The sequence below is a fragment of the Halichoerus grypus genome, chromosome 1 (assembly GCF_964656455.1).
Source record: "Halichoerus grypus chromosome 1, mHalGry1.hap1.1, whole genome shotgun sequence".
Lineage (NCBI taxonomy): Eukaryota > Metazoa > Chordata > Mammalia > Carnivora > Phocidae > Halichoerus > Halichoerus grypus.
Window position 1 is genome coordinate 128,914,680 of NC_135712.1, and position 12,067 is coordinate 128,926,746.

Genomic DNA, 12,067 nt, shown 5'->3' on the forward strand with positions numbered 1-12,067 from the left:
CCCAGCTGGCTGGCCTGGCCAAGTTCTTCTCAGGGTGATCACAGGACTCCACAGGGGTCCATCTGCTTGTTTGCTCACAGCTGCATCCCAGTTCCAGATACGCAGTTGGCACTTACTAAGTGTTTGTTGAATGAATACTTCTAGCCATTCTGTGAGACAGACTTTGACACCCATTTGACAGGTGAGGAATTTGAAGCTTACTGCAGTGAAGTGACTTCCCTGCAATCACCTAGCTCATGACCAACTCGATCAGGATTCAAACCCAGGACTCCCCACCCCCAGTATGGACTACTGTGAAGAGCAAATACAAACGTAGCTGTGAAAATGGTTTGCAAAACAAGAGGCTGGGGGCTAATTCGTACTAATTAAAGAGTAATATGAGTAGGTGCTTACAATGTGAACTACATTTCAAGAAGATGGGACGCCAGCTTATTTGGTGACTCACTGAAGCCCGAGGGCTTTCTATTCATTCTGGAGCTATGCTGTTTTTGTGTGGTTGTAAATCTGGGGGAAGCAGGAGTGAGTGTGGCGGATGGTGACGCAGAGGTCCGGCCCTGGATATCAGAAGGGACAGCCTCCCATCTCACACCCAGCTCTCTCTATCTGAGCTGCAGCTGAACCCACGGCTTTATTCAGAGGCTTGGTAGGAGGCCACGCAGGAGGCCGGCCCCCATGGAGAGCCCTCTAATTTAAGAGCCCTCTCTGATTGGATTATGCAGAGGAAATAGGAAAAGCTAAATCAGAGGAGATGGCTAGAAGTGCATTATGGAACATTAAACAGTGGCTGATCAGGATCAGACACAAATAAATGGCCCATAATCTACTGTCCAGAACATGAATGGTTCCCAAGTGGTGACCTGGCTGGCTTCCAGGCAGGGGAGTGCAGAGCTGGACATCAGGTCTTTTTGGCCACAAAACCCTGCTCTGGCTCATATCTCAGCAGCCAACAGAAGATTCTGGTGCCCAGACAGTATTCACATCTTTCCACATGATCTCATTCTATCGGACTACATTTGGGTCTTCTCATCATCTGGTCTGTGAGGCTTAGACCCAAACATCACCTGGGGAGCTCCTGCCTAGCTGGGAAACCCTGTATTAGAAAAGGGAAGGCACATGTCTCTGTGGTGGGCCTAGGGTAGGTTGGCTCAGAGTGTCTGAAGAGAATGTCTGGGTAGTGGTATTCCCCTGGTTCCAGGAGGTCTCCTCCCCCACAATACCTTGGTTGAAGCTCATTTTATTAGAGCATCCTTTAGTTTAAGTGCCCATTAAAATGCAAATACCTTCAAAAGAGAGATAAAGTAGTACCCTGGCTGGTCCTACACACTTTAGTATAAGGTAATCTTCAATCTTTTGCTAAGAGCTTTGGGCGTTGAAATGCTGAGGAGAAGGTAGGAGGGAACAGGGAATAAAGAATTTAGAGGAGAGTTTCTGAAGGACAGGAAGGTAGTCTGCAGGACCTGAAAAATTAATATCACTATTTGTCCATGGACATTGGTCTACCTTGGTAAAAGCCCTGGACTTAAAGTCAGAGGGTAGGATTCCAGTCTCCAGATCTCCCCATTTTATGTTAGCTCTGTGATCTTGAGTAAGTCACTTAACCTCTCTGAGCCCTCATTTCCTCAGCTGAAAAGTGGGAGTCATGCCACATGCATCCCAAAGGTGCTGTGAGAATTATATAAGTCAAAGTGTGTGGAAGGTCTGCCCTTCTATAAATATTGTCCTTGGGTCCGTGCCACCACATTCTAGAAATTGTACAACCACTGAGCTACATCTGTGAATGGATCTTGGAGCTGAGTCAATCCACAGACCCATAGTGAGCCCAGCCAGGGCCTGCCAAACCCAGGCTAGATCAGCTGACCATAGTTGGCCCACAAACACATGAACTTCAATGATAAATGATTGTTGTTTAAGCCACTGAGTGTTAGGATGGTTCATTACTCAGCGATAGTTAAAACAATACCAAAGTTACAGCTCCAGAGATTTTAAATATTAGGGCCATGTTCAGTAGAAATCATTCTAAAATATAGCTGACACTTATCTGCCTTCTTAAGCAAAATTAGGTGCACACAATTCAGTCTTCACTGGGTCATTCATGCTCATATAGTGAAAAACAATTAATGTGCTATAAGTCAATGGTGTTACCTACAGAACAGGGGCTCTAGAAATAATTCCAAAATGATTCCAGTCTACTATTCTTTTTGATCTCAGAACTATTCTCTGCTTATTTGCCATTTTTCTTATAATCAGTTTTGTCAGCTGTTTTTTGTTGTTGTTGTTGTGGTCATGGTGTCCATTGTAAGCAGGAACTCACCCTTCCCAGCCTAATGTGCCGCACCTAATTTACCACCCTTCTAGAAACCTGCTCTGCAAGTCTGCTAGAATGCTGTCTAAAGTAACAGTTAGTAGATTTGGAGTAAGGGCCTGAGCTGGTTTCCTGTATATCAAATGCATGTGCTTTAGTGCTGGGATTTCTATCATCACTCTTGGCCTCTTTGAGGCTTTTTGCTCCCGTCTGTGGTTCTCCTGTGGGACCCGGGAGTGGAGGTTGCCAGGTAATGAACCTCTGACCTAGATAGCTGGTGCTGTGTGTCTGGAGTTGCTAGAATCCAGTCCTTCCTGAAGAGAGTGAAGGACTGGCTCAGCTATGAGGGAAAGTACTGCTCTACAAGCCTGTAAGAGCTCTTCCTCCATCATGCCCTCCCTGGGCCAATTAGCACATGCTGCCTGTGTTTCAGCAGCGGATGACCACAGATTCCCCAGGGCAGAGGCAGGATCCGACTCATCTCTGTGTCCTCTGTAGCCCTTAGCATAGGGCCAGGCACACAGTAGGCACTCACTAGGGTATGGCGGGTTGCCCTGATTTCTACGAGCACTGGGCTTGTCTTCTTTGAGAGTAAAAATTTATAAGCTTCTGAACATAGAATATTTCACCTCAAATTATTGGAAAATATTTTCAAAGGATTAAAGTTGTCCTGTGTCACAGAACAGTTGCCATTTCAGGGCATAAGTTTATTTCTGAACCGTGCTATGAAGAAGCCATGGCAACTAAATGAAGGAACAAAGCTAAGAGACTCTACAGAGGAAAGCAGGTATTTTTTGCTCTACTGAGCTGTTACCTCCTTAGTGATTCCCCCTAAGTCTACCCCATTGTTTTACCAAATGCCTAAGGAGGACCACATTCACAAGCAGAAGATCTGGATTTAGAAGTTCCTCAGGAAAGGCCAGTGGCTGTGTGGGCTAGTGATTCCACATTCCCACCCCTCCCCCTCACTGTGTACCCCAGAAGCTGACCCCCCTGGACTGCATCCAGAGGCTCCCCTACCCTCTGGCTTTGGCCAATGGAAGGCACTGCCAAGAGGGGGTTGGACTGAAGGAGAGAGGTTGGGGTATTTCTTCTCTACTTTCTCCCTTCTTTGAGTCCCTCTGTGGTCATAGCTCCAGCTCACTGGCCCCTCCTCTAAGGTTCCAAATCTTCTTGGCATCAATTTCCCCATTTCTTCCTCTTGCCTTTTCAAGCACAAGAGTGGTAAAGACTTCCCAAGGCTGCTAATTCCTCAACTTTCCTCGTCGGTTCCCTTAACCCCACTCACACCTCTAAAGTGGTCCCTTCATTCAGGTCTTTTCATCTGAAGTGCTTCTTTTCCTGCTGTTACCCTGACTGCTACAATCTATACAAAGTCCGACCTAAGAGATGTCTAAGCTGTACCGGGGGTCTCTCTAGGGCAAGGAGTTTGGGGGAAAAAAATCAGAGGTTCTTTTCTCTCTAGCTTTCAGAACTTAGTAGCCATTTGGCTCTATCTAAATTATGTGATACAAAATGAAGGCAAGCCCCAATCTACAGATGAGAAAAGTTATTATTCTTTCATTCACTCATTCATTCATCAAACATTTACCGAGCACCTACTGCGTGCCAGGCATTATTCTAACCCTGGGGAAACAGTGATAATGTATAAGACAGTCCCTGCCCACATAGTGCTTATAGTCTAACACTGACGGTCTCCCAGAAGTCAGAGCCCACCAGAGGCAGAGCTAGAACTAGAAGACAGAGTTTCCTTAAGTCCTGAGCCTTCAGCAGATTCTCAAAGGACTCTGTAGCCCAAATGAGGTTAAGAGCCCACTGATTTAGACCAAATTAACTACCAAGCTTCCCCATCAAGTAGAAGAATAACGACCCACTAGCTCCCAGAAGAAGTGTGGTGCTCTCATGTGGAATTTGTGGGGGCATACTGTCACACAGCCCTGGTGACACAACCATTCACCTTTCCTGCCTACTCCTCACTCCCCAATATTCTCCCCAAATCGCCCCACCCCACGCCCTCTCCTTCAGCTCCTCACACCTTTGTGATCAGCCCTTCTCCGAGTCACTTCCTCAGAGCCCTCAGACACTGGCAGTGCTGGGAGCACAGCATGCTGCTGTACTGCGCTTAGGAACAGAGAGAGGTTGGGGACAGGATTCAGAAGTATGTCCTCTCTGAGAACCTGCGTTTTCAGCAAAGGCCATGAGAGTGAAATTTCTGCCTCCATGAAAGTATGTATGAGCCTCAAGTTGGAGGGCATGACTGAAACTGCTTTTGCTGGGGGAGAGGGGGGAAGCCAGGGGTGGCAGAGGTGAATGGAGGGGGGCTATGTGGGGACAGGCAGCAAGCCTGGGGTCTGCCTGCCTCCCTCAAGCCCTCCAGAAACATTTGAGTTTCCTCAGAAAGGTTTAAATAGGCCCTGCCAGTAACACAATACTTCCCCTGCTCTGGGTCAGACGAGACAAGGGCAACCTGGTGCCTGGTGCCCTCAGAGAAGTCTCGCAGGCTGGCATAAAAAGCCCCCTGCCCCCAAATCACCCAGCCCTACGCCCGACAGACAGCCCACCCCAGGCCAGGCTATCACTCTGGAAGCCTACACCTCTCCCCAGGAAGCTCCCATCTCCCAGGACCTCCAGCTGCCTTATTTAGATAGAAGTCTCACGATAGGAAGAAAGCACAACAGGAAAGCAGACTGGGCTGGAGGATCAGTGGTTCTTGCTAGATCCCTCCAAAGGGCCCTGGCCCATGGGAGCATCACTGGACTCCCGTTTCGTCTAGTGGGATGGTCCTGGCGGTGCACACTGCCCGAGCTCAGCAGAGGGGTGTTTGCTCCACAACATCCCCCTTGCATCAAGCCCCCTTTGGAAGGGGTCAGGGATGTATTCATAGAAACGTCTGGGACTCCTTTCTCTCTCACTTGTACTCCTCTGTGCCTTTCTTAAGCTCGCTACAATTCCCAGTCAAAATGAAATCATGCAGCAAATGGGGAGAAGTGGGAGAGGCAGAAGTCATTTTTAAAAGGGTCTCTGGCTTTGAGCAGCTGGGTGGGGGCTATTTGGAACAAGGACAGAGGGAGCTTCAGAGACAGCTCGGGTGACAGGAAGCTGCTGGGGTGGCTGTCTCCCTCCAGCCTCCCTCCTCCGACAGCAGAATGGGGAAAATATCAGGGCACATTGCAAAACAATCTTCCTTCCTCCCCCTGCCCCCGACAGATGGAAGAGAGGAAAGTTGTGGTCATCATTTACCTGCTGAAATGGGGAGGACGCTGTTGATGAAAGCAGGCTGAGACACGATAAAGCGGAAGGAAAGCTGAAGATAAATTCCCAAAGTCACTGGATTCAGGACAACCATGCTGGCTGGGGTCTGGCAAGTGTCAAGTTCTCAAGGCAAGGCTGCCGTGAAGCCTTGCTTATCTCTGTCTTTGTCTTCCTCACTGCTGTTTGCGCCTCTCTCTCTCTCTCTCTCCCCCCCTCCCTCTCCCCCTCTCCCTCTCTCCCGTCTCTCTCTCCTTTCCCCATGCCTTTACCAAGAAAGAATGCCAACCATTTCCCATTAAACCTTCTCTGTACTCCACAGGGTTATATTTATCTCAAGCACTGGATCAAATGCCCACATTAAAATTAACATGTCAGAATTTTCTCTTTTGGACACTGAGGTAAGTGGCTACTGAAGAGCTGATGAAAAGGCAGCCAAGTCTCAAATGTTCACTAGAAGCAGTCCTCAAAGGGCAGACAGATTTCCTCATTATCCACCAGCATCTACCTGCTTGGAACTGAGGTGTCCTACGGCATCACAGAATCGGCTCTCCTGATTCAAAGTGAATTTCCACAGAGACCAATCCCTCTGCTGTCGGCCTGTGACTTTTTTACTCACTGGGCGACAAACATAAAGTGGACCTTGGATTATTTTTCTTTAATCATCCAATAAAAATGGGGGAGGTATATTTTCCAAAATACTCCTTTTCTCTAGGAAAAAGTGTTTATTCTCTCTCCAGAAGCAGCAACCTTTTATCTCATCCAAAGCAAAATAAGTGAAAGACAGAAAGTGAATGATTATCAAACTATCTTTGGAGAAATAGCATCAATGACTTGATCTTTGGCTAGACAAAATTCGAGTAAAAAGTACTGCATCCTTAAACGAATACCTCTTATGAGTTTATAAAGCCTGTTATAGAGACCCTTAGATTTTTAAAATAATGAAAATAATAATCTACGGAGTTGTCTATTTTACTTTAATTTACATAATGTCCTCCCAGTGCCTCGTGGGAGTTCATTCAGAAATGGTTTGGTAGTTACTGGACTCTGGGCTGGGCCTCCTGGGGGAAGAGCACTGATCCTCATCCCAGGGGAAGGCAGAGTGTAAGGCGACACTCCCCAGCTCTTGCAGCAGTCCCATCTGACTCCCGGCTCTGCTGTGACAGCAGACAAACCGTTTGACATCTCTGAGCCTCAGTTTTCTTATCATAAAATGGAGGCCATGTTCCCTTTAAGGGTTTGTTGGAAAGGTTAAATGAGGTAACATGGGATGAATCATACATGAGTTAAAATCTGTGTAGAGAGACAGCGAAAATGAAATCCAGGGAGCTGTGGATCGGGCGCAGGGATGGCCACTGAAAATCTCTCCCATCCCTGTACGTGTGTGCCATTCTCCCCAGCAAGAGGTGGTGTGCACTCCCCCTTCCACTGAATCGGGCTGGCCTTGGGACTGGCTTTGACCCGTACAGTGTGGCAGAAGTCACAATGTGCCATTTTCAGGCTAAGGCCTTAACAGGCCTGGCAGCTTCTGCCCTTGTCTTTTCTTAGAAACTGCCACACAAGAAGTCAGAACTACCAGATGGGCAACAGGGACAGGGAAGCATCCAGCCCCTGGTGCTTGGCCACCTCAGATGAGGCACTGACCACGCAAGTGAGGATAGCTTGAATCAGCTAGTCCCGTGCAGGTCTCCAATCGGTGATGGCAGTCCCAGGAGTCACCCCTGGTGAGACCAGCTGAAGAACTGCCTGGGTGGGGGTGCCTGGGTGGCTCAGTCGTTAAGCATCTGCCTTCGGCTCAGGTCATGATCCCAGGGTCCTGGGATTGAGCCCCGCATCCGGCTCCCTGCTCTGCAGGAAGCCTGATTCTCCCTCACCCACTCCCCCTGCTTGTGTTCCCTCTCTCGCTGTATCTCTCTCTGTCAAATAAATAAATAAAATCTTAAAAAAAAAAAAAAAAAAAGAACTGCCTAGGTGACCTCACCCCAGATTACAGATTCATGAGCATATAAAATAGCTGTTTTAAACCCCTCGGTTTTAGGATGATTTGTTATGCAGCAATAGCTAGCTGACAAAGGATTTATAAGAAAATCTTTTGAAAGCATGAAAAATAAACTTGGGCTACATTCAAAATTAACAGGACAGCTTTAGCTCTTCCCAAACTATCTGACAGAAGGCTCTGTGATTGTTGGCTAAACCCACCAGGAAATTCTCAGGCTTGTTCTCCTTAACTCCTGAAACCTACAGTCTCAGCAGCGGGCTTTTGGGCTTTTGGTGGCTTGGAGAAAGCGCGGTCTACCTTGGAGGAAGGTAACTCTTGAGTGACCTGGTGCCAAGAATCTGAACTTTCACCATCAGCTCAGATTCCTCCTGTGAAGCCAAATTTATTTCTTCCTTCTCTCAACACCTAGATCTCACCATTGACTGTGCAGTTGGCACAAGGTGGATCAATATGTCCTGCCTGTGACACCTGCTGCTACAGTTTTTGAGCTGCTTCTAAATCACTTTGCTTTTCTATTTAACTTGTGTTAATGTCCCTGAAGATACAACACTGTCCCATAGCTCTGTGTACCCCAGGACAATCCTTGTCACCTAATTCTCAACAATGTCAGTTAATTTGATCAAATCACAGCACCATAGGATGAAAAGAAAAGTAGGAAAACTGGCATAATCTTATGCTCCAGGCACACTGAGTCAATTGCATTTCCCAGCCCCCTCTTTGTGCCTATGCACATACAGCTGGCTGGCCCAGGTCTGGTACAAGAGAGGGTTCTGGCAAGGGTGGGAGAAAGTGAGAGGGAATGTGGACAGCCAGCCACAAAGAGTTAGGGCCTGCCTAGGAGAGGCTGCATGTACACATTCAGACCACTGGGATGTGAGTCACCTTTGCCCTTTGGGGAGGCCCAGCATAGAGGTATTAATAAGCCCCAATACTTAGGAAAACAGCTCTGTAAATTTCCATTTCCCATGGACTGTGTATTTTATGAGCCTATTTCTTACAGGGTTACCCTAACTGAGAAGTTATCATCTTTCTTCAAACTCTCCTGGAAGGACTCTCAATCTTTCAGAATCTAATAACACAGGCTATTAGATTATCCAGAAGGAAATTATTTGAGATTTGTAAAAGGCTTACACCAATAAAGCCAATCAAAACTTGAGCTTTCTCTCACAGGTCATGGAGGTGGCAGCGTACGTATACTGATGCACAATCTGATGGTACCCATCAACGCATAACATTCACATGTCGTTTGGCCCAGAAAGTCCACAGAAATACTTGTTCAACTGCCCAGTAGTTGAGGTACGAGGATGTTCATTATAGCTTCAGATTTAAAAAAACCTGACTCTCCGTGAATATAAGATTGTTGAATAAATCATGGGACCTCTCTTCAGTGAAACATTATATAGTCATTACAAAGAATAAAGTAGTCTTTGCAACAAACGATGTTGGAAAAATGAGTCTTCCATATGCAAAACAAACAAAAATTAATCTTAACTCTTACTTTGCCCCATACGTAAAAATTAGCTCAAAATAGATCACAGACCTAAATGTAAGAGCGAAACCTATTAACCTTCTAAAAGAAAACACAAGAAAATCTTAGTGACCTTGGATTTCACCTTTTAAATTAAAATTTTTTTCTTAAATAAAAATGGTATATATTTAAGGTATATAACATGATGTTTTGATACACATATATTTTGTGAAATGATTACTACAGTCAAGCTAATCAACATATCTGTCAACTCATATGGTTACCTTTTTTCTAGTGAAAATGCTTGAAAACTACTCTCTTGGAAAATTTCAACTGTACAAAACAGTATTATTAGCTACAACCACCATGGTGTACATTATTATTCATCCTATATAACTGAAACTTCATACCCTTTGGCCAATATCTCTCCACTTTCCCCATCTTCCCTAACCCCTGGTAATCAGCATTTGACTCTCTGCGTCTATGAAAAAAGTTTTTTAAATAGGACACAAAAAGCACCAATCATTTAAGAAAAGCATTACATTGGACTTCATCAAAATTTTTAAACTTCTGCTCTTTGAAAAACAATGTTAAGTTGAAAAAACAAGCCAAAGACTAGGAGAAAATATTTGCAAAACATGTATATGATAAAGGATGTGTAATCAGAATTTATAAATAACTTTTACAACTCAATAATAATGAAACAAACAACCCAATTAAAAGAAAAGGGCAAAACACAGATACTTTGCCAAAGGAGATACGTGAATGGCAAATGAGCACAGGAAAAGATACTCAACATCATTAGTCATTAGGGAAATCTAGATTAAAACCTTAATGAAACATCACTACGTACTACTAGAATGGCTAAGTTTAAAAAGACTGACAATTCCAAGTGTTGGTGAGAGCTACTGGAGCTCTCACACACTGCTAGTGGGAATATGCAGAATGGTAAACCACTTTGGAAAACAGTTTGGCAGTTTCTTTTAAAGTTAAATATACACTTATCACACCACACAACAATACTGCTTTTTGGTATTTATACAAGAGAAATGAAACCTATATCCACCAAAAGAGACTTGTACGGGAATGTTCCTAATTGTTTTGTTTGTAATGACAAGAAACTAGAAACAACCCAAATGGCCATCAAGTGGTGTAACCAATTGTGTACAATGCAATACTACATGGCAGTAAGATGTAATGAACTACTGAAACAAGTATCATGGATGAATCTCAAATGCATTCTGCTAAAGTCAACACAAAGGTTACATACCGCACAACTTCATGTATAAGGCATTCTAGAAAAGGTAAAACTTATTGGGATGGAGAACAGCTCAGTGGTGACCGGCAGTTATGGTCATGAGAGCCAGCTACAAGGGGAACTTTGGTGGTGATGGAACTGTTCTTTATCTTGATCGAGTGGTTGTTGTTTGTCTACTTTGTCAAAACTCATCAAACTGTGCTCTTAATAACGGTGAGTTTTATGTGAATTTTCCTCTCAATAAACTTGACTTTAAAAACATAAGGCAAAGGTGGTTCACATCTATGCCTGGACATGGAAGGCTGTCCACAGAATATTGCTGAGTAAAATTAGAAAGATGCAGTGCATCTGACCAAACATCTGAACAAACAAGCAAATCTATTTATCAATTTATATGTGCAGAGAGAAAGATCTAGAATAGTATACATTGCACACTTGGGGATGGAAGAATGTGAGATAAGAAGGAGGGAAATTCCCTTTTTAATCTCACACATACTTGTCTTATTAGAAATTTTTACAATGGGCATAACTTAATTCGTCATTTAAAAAATTATGTTCTTAACAAAATCAAATTCTTGGAGTAAAGAAAGGGGAAAAAAGGTGTCTTTTCTGCATGTATGGGGTCCAACAAGTCCCTGCCAATGTGCTGAGAGGTACAGACAGACCATTTTTGATTGGTCCTGCCAGAGAACAGAGCTCTGAACATGTTCTGGCCCGGAATTAAGGATGATTCAGTTATGCTTAGGCCCTGGCCACCTCCCACCGGCAGCTGCATCAGCAGGAGAGAGGTAAGACTGGGAAACTAAGAAGCCCAGGGAAAGTCCCTCCTCACAAGCTCCCTGGCTCGTGGCAACTCAAGCTGAAATCAGAGCCAGAACCCATGGAACCTCAGGATGCAACGGAAAGACCCACCAGAGAACCAAAAGAACTAGTAGGAAGTCTAATGAGACAAATTAGACTCACCCAGGCATTGAGCCTGCATTTCCATCTCCAGGACAGGGAACTCGATCAGCCTCACTTTCAGGGAAGAGATTTGCACTGAGTTGGCCTTGAACCACCTGGATGCAATCACAATAGCAACAATAATCTTATCCAATTCAGTGTTTCCCAAACTGTGCTTGAGATACACACATTGTAAGAGATACTCAATTTTTTTAAAAGCAGAGGAGTTCACATAAATTGAAAAACACTATTTTATGTCCCTCTTGGAAATTTATAATATATATGTATACTAAAACCACTTGGAAGTCCTGCAGTAAAGAAACCTATTTACTTTGCTTTGCCTCAAAAAGTATTTGACCCTCAAACCCAATTTTATTTAATTGCTATTATTTGATACCCCCTTTTTCTTATCTATGTTTTATACAATAAACACATTACTGACATGCTAGACAAATAATTACTATACTGGGCTTTATTTTTTATAAAATCCTTTTTATCATTTTTCCCCTTGGTTGTTCATGAGGGAAGCAGTGGGACTAGATTTATAATTCCCATTTTACAGATAAGGAAACAGGCTTATGTGAGGCTCATAAGGGGAGAGCAGCAGACATCAGGTCACTGGCAGGGGGAGTGATGACTGGCAAGCCTGGACCTGAGCCCTCATGCTGGTACACATAGCCAGATGCCATCAGTGCTCCCAGGCCTGGACTTGTTCTCCAAGGGAATGTCAGTCAACCTTACCTTTACCTGAAACTGGACCTAGGAGTGCTGGGAGTCCAAGAATCGTTCAGCTCTGAAGATGCAAAACCCACACTCTTGGTAGGGAGACAGAAAAGCTTTTATGGCAGG

General features: G+C 44.6%; 1 protein-coding gene across 1 annotated transcript in view; it reads right to left on the reverse strand.

Moving 5' to 3' along the window:
* Positions 1-5,736, reverse strand: part of COLQ (collagen like tail subunit of asymmetric acetylcholinesterase) — a 56,845-nt gene extending 51,109 nt beyond the window's left edge. Inside the window, exon 1 of the mRNA XM_036092528.2 lies at positions 5,543-5,736. Coding sequence (XP_035948421.1) covers positions 5,543-5,648 — 106 coding nt within the window. The 5' untranslated portion in view covers positions 5,649-5,736. The remainder of the gene's footprint in view (positions 1-5,542) is intronic.
* Positions 5,737-12,067: the final 6,331 nt, after the last annotated feature.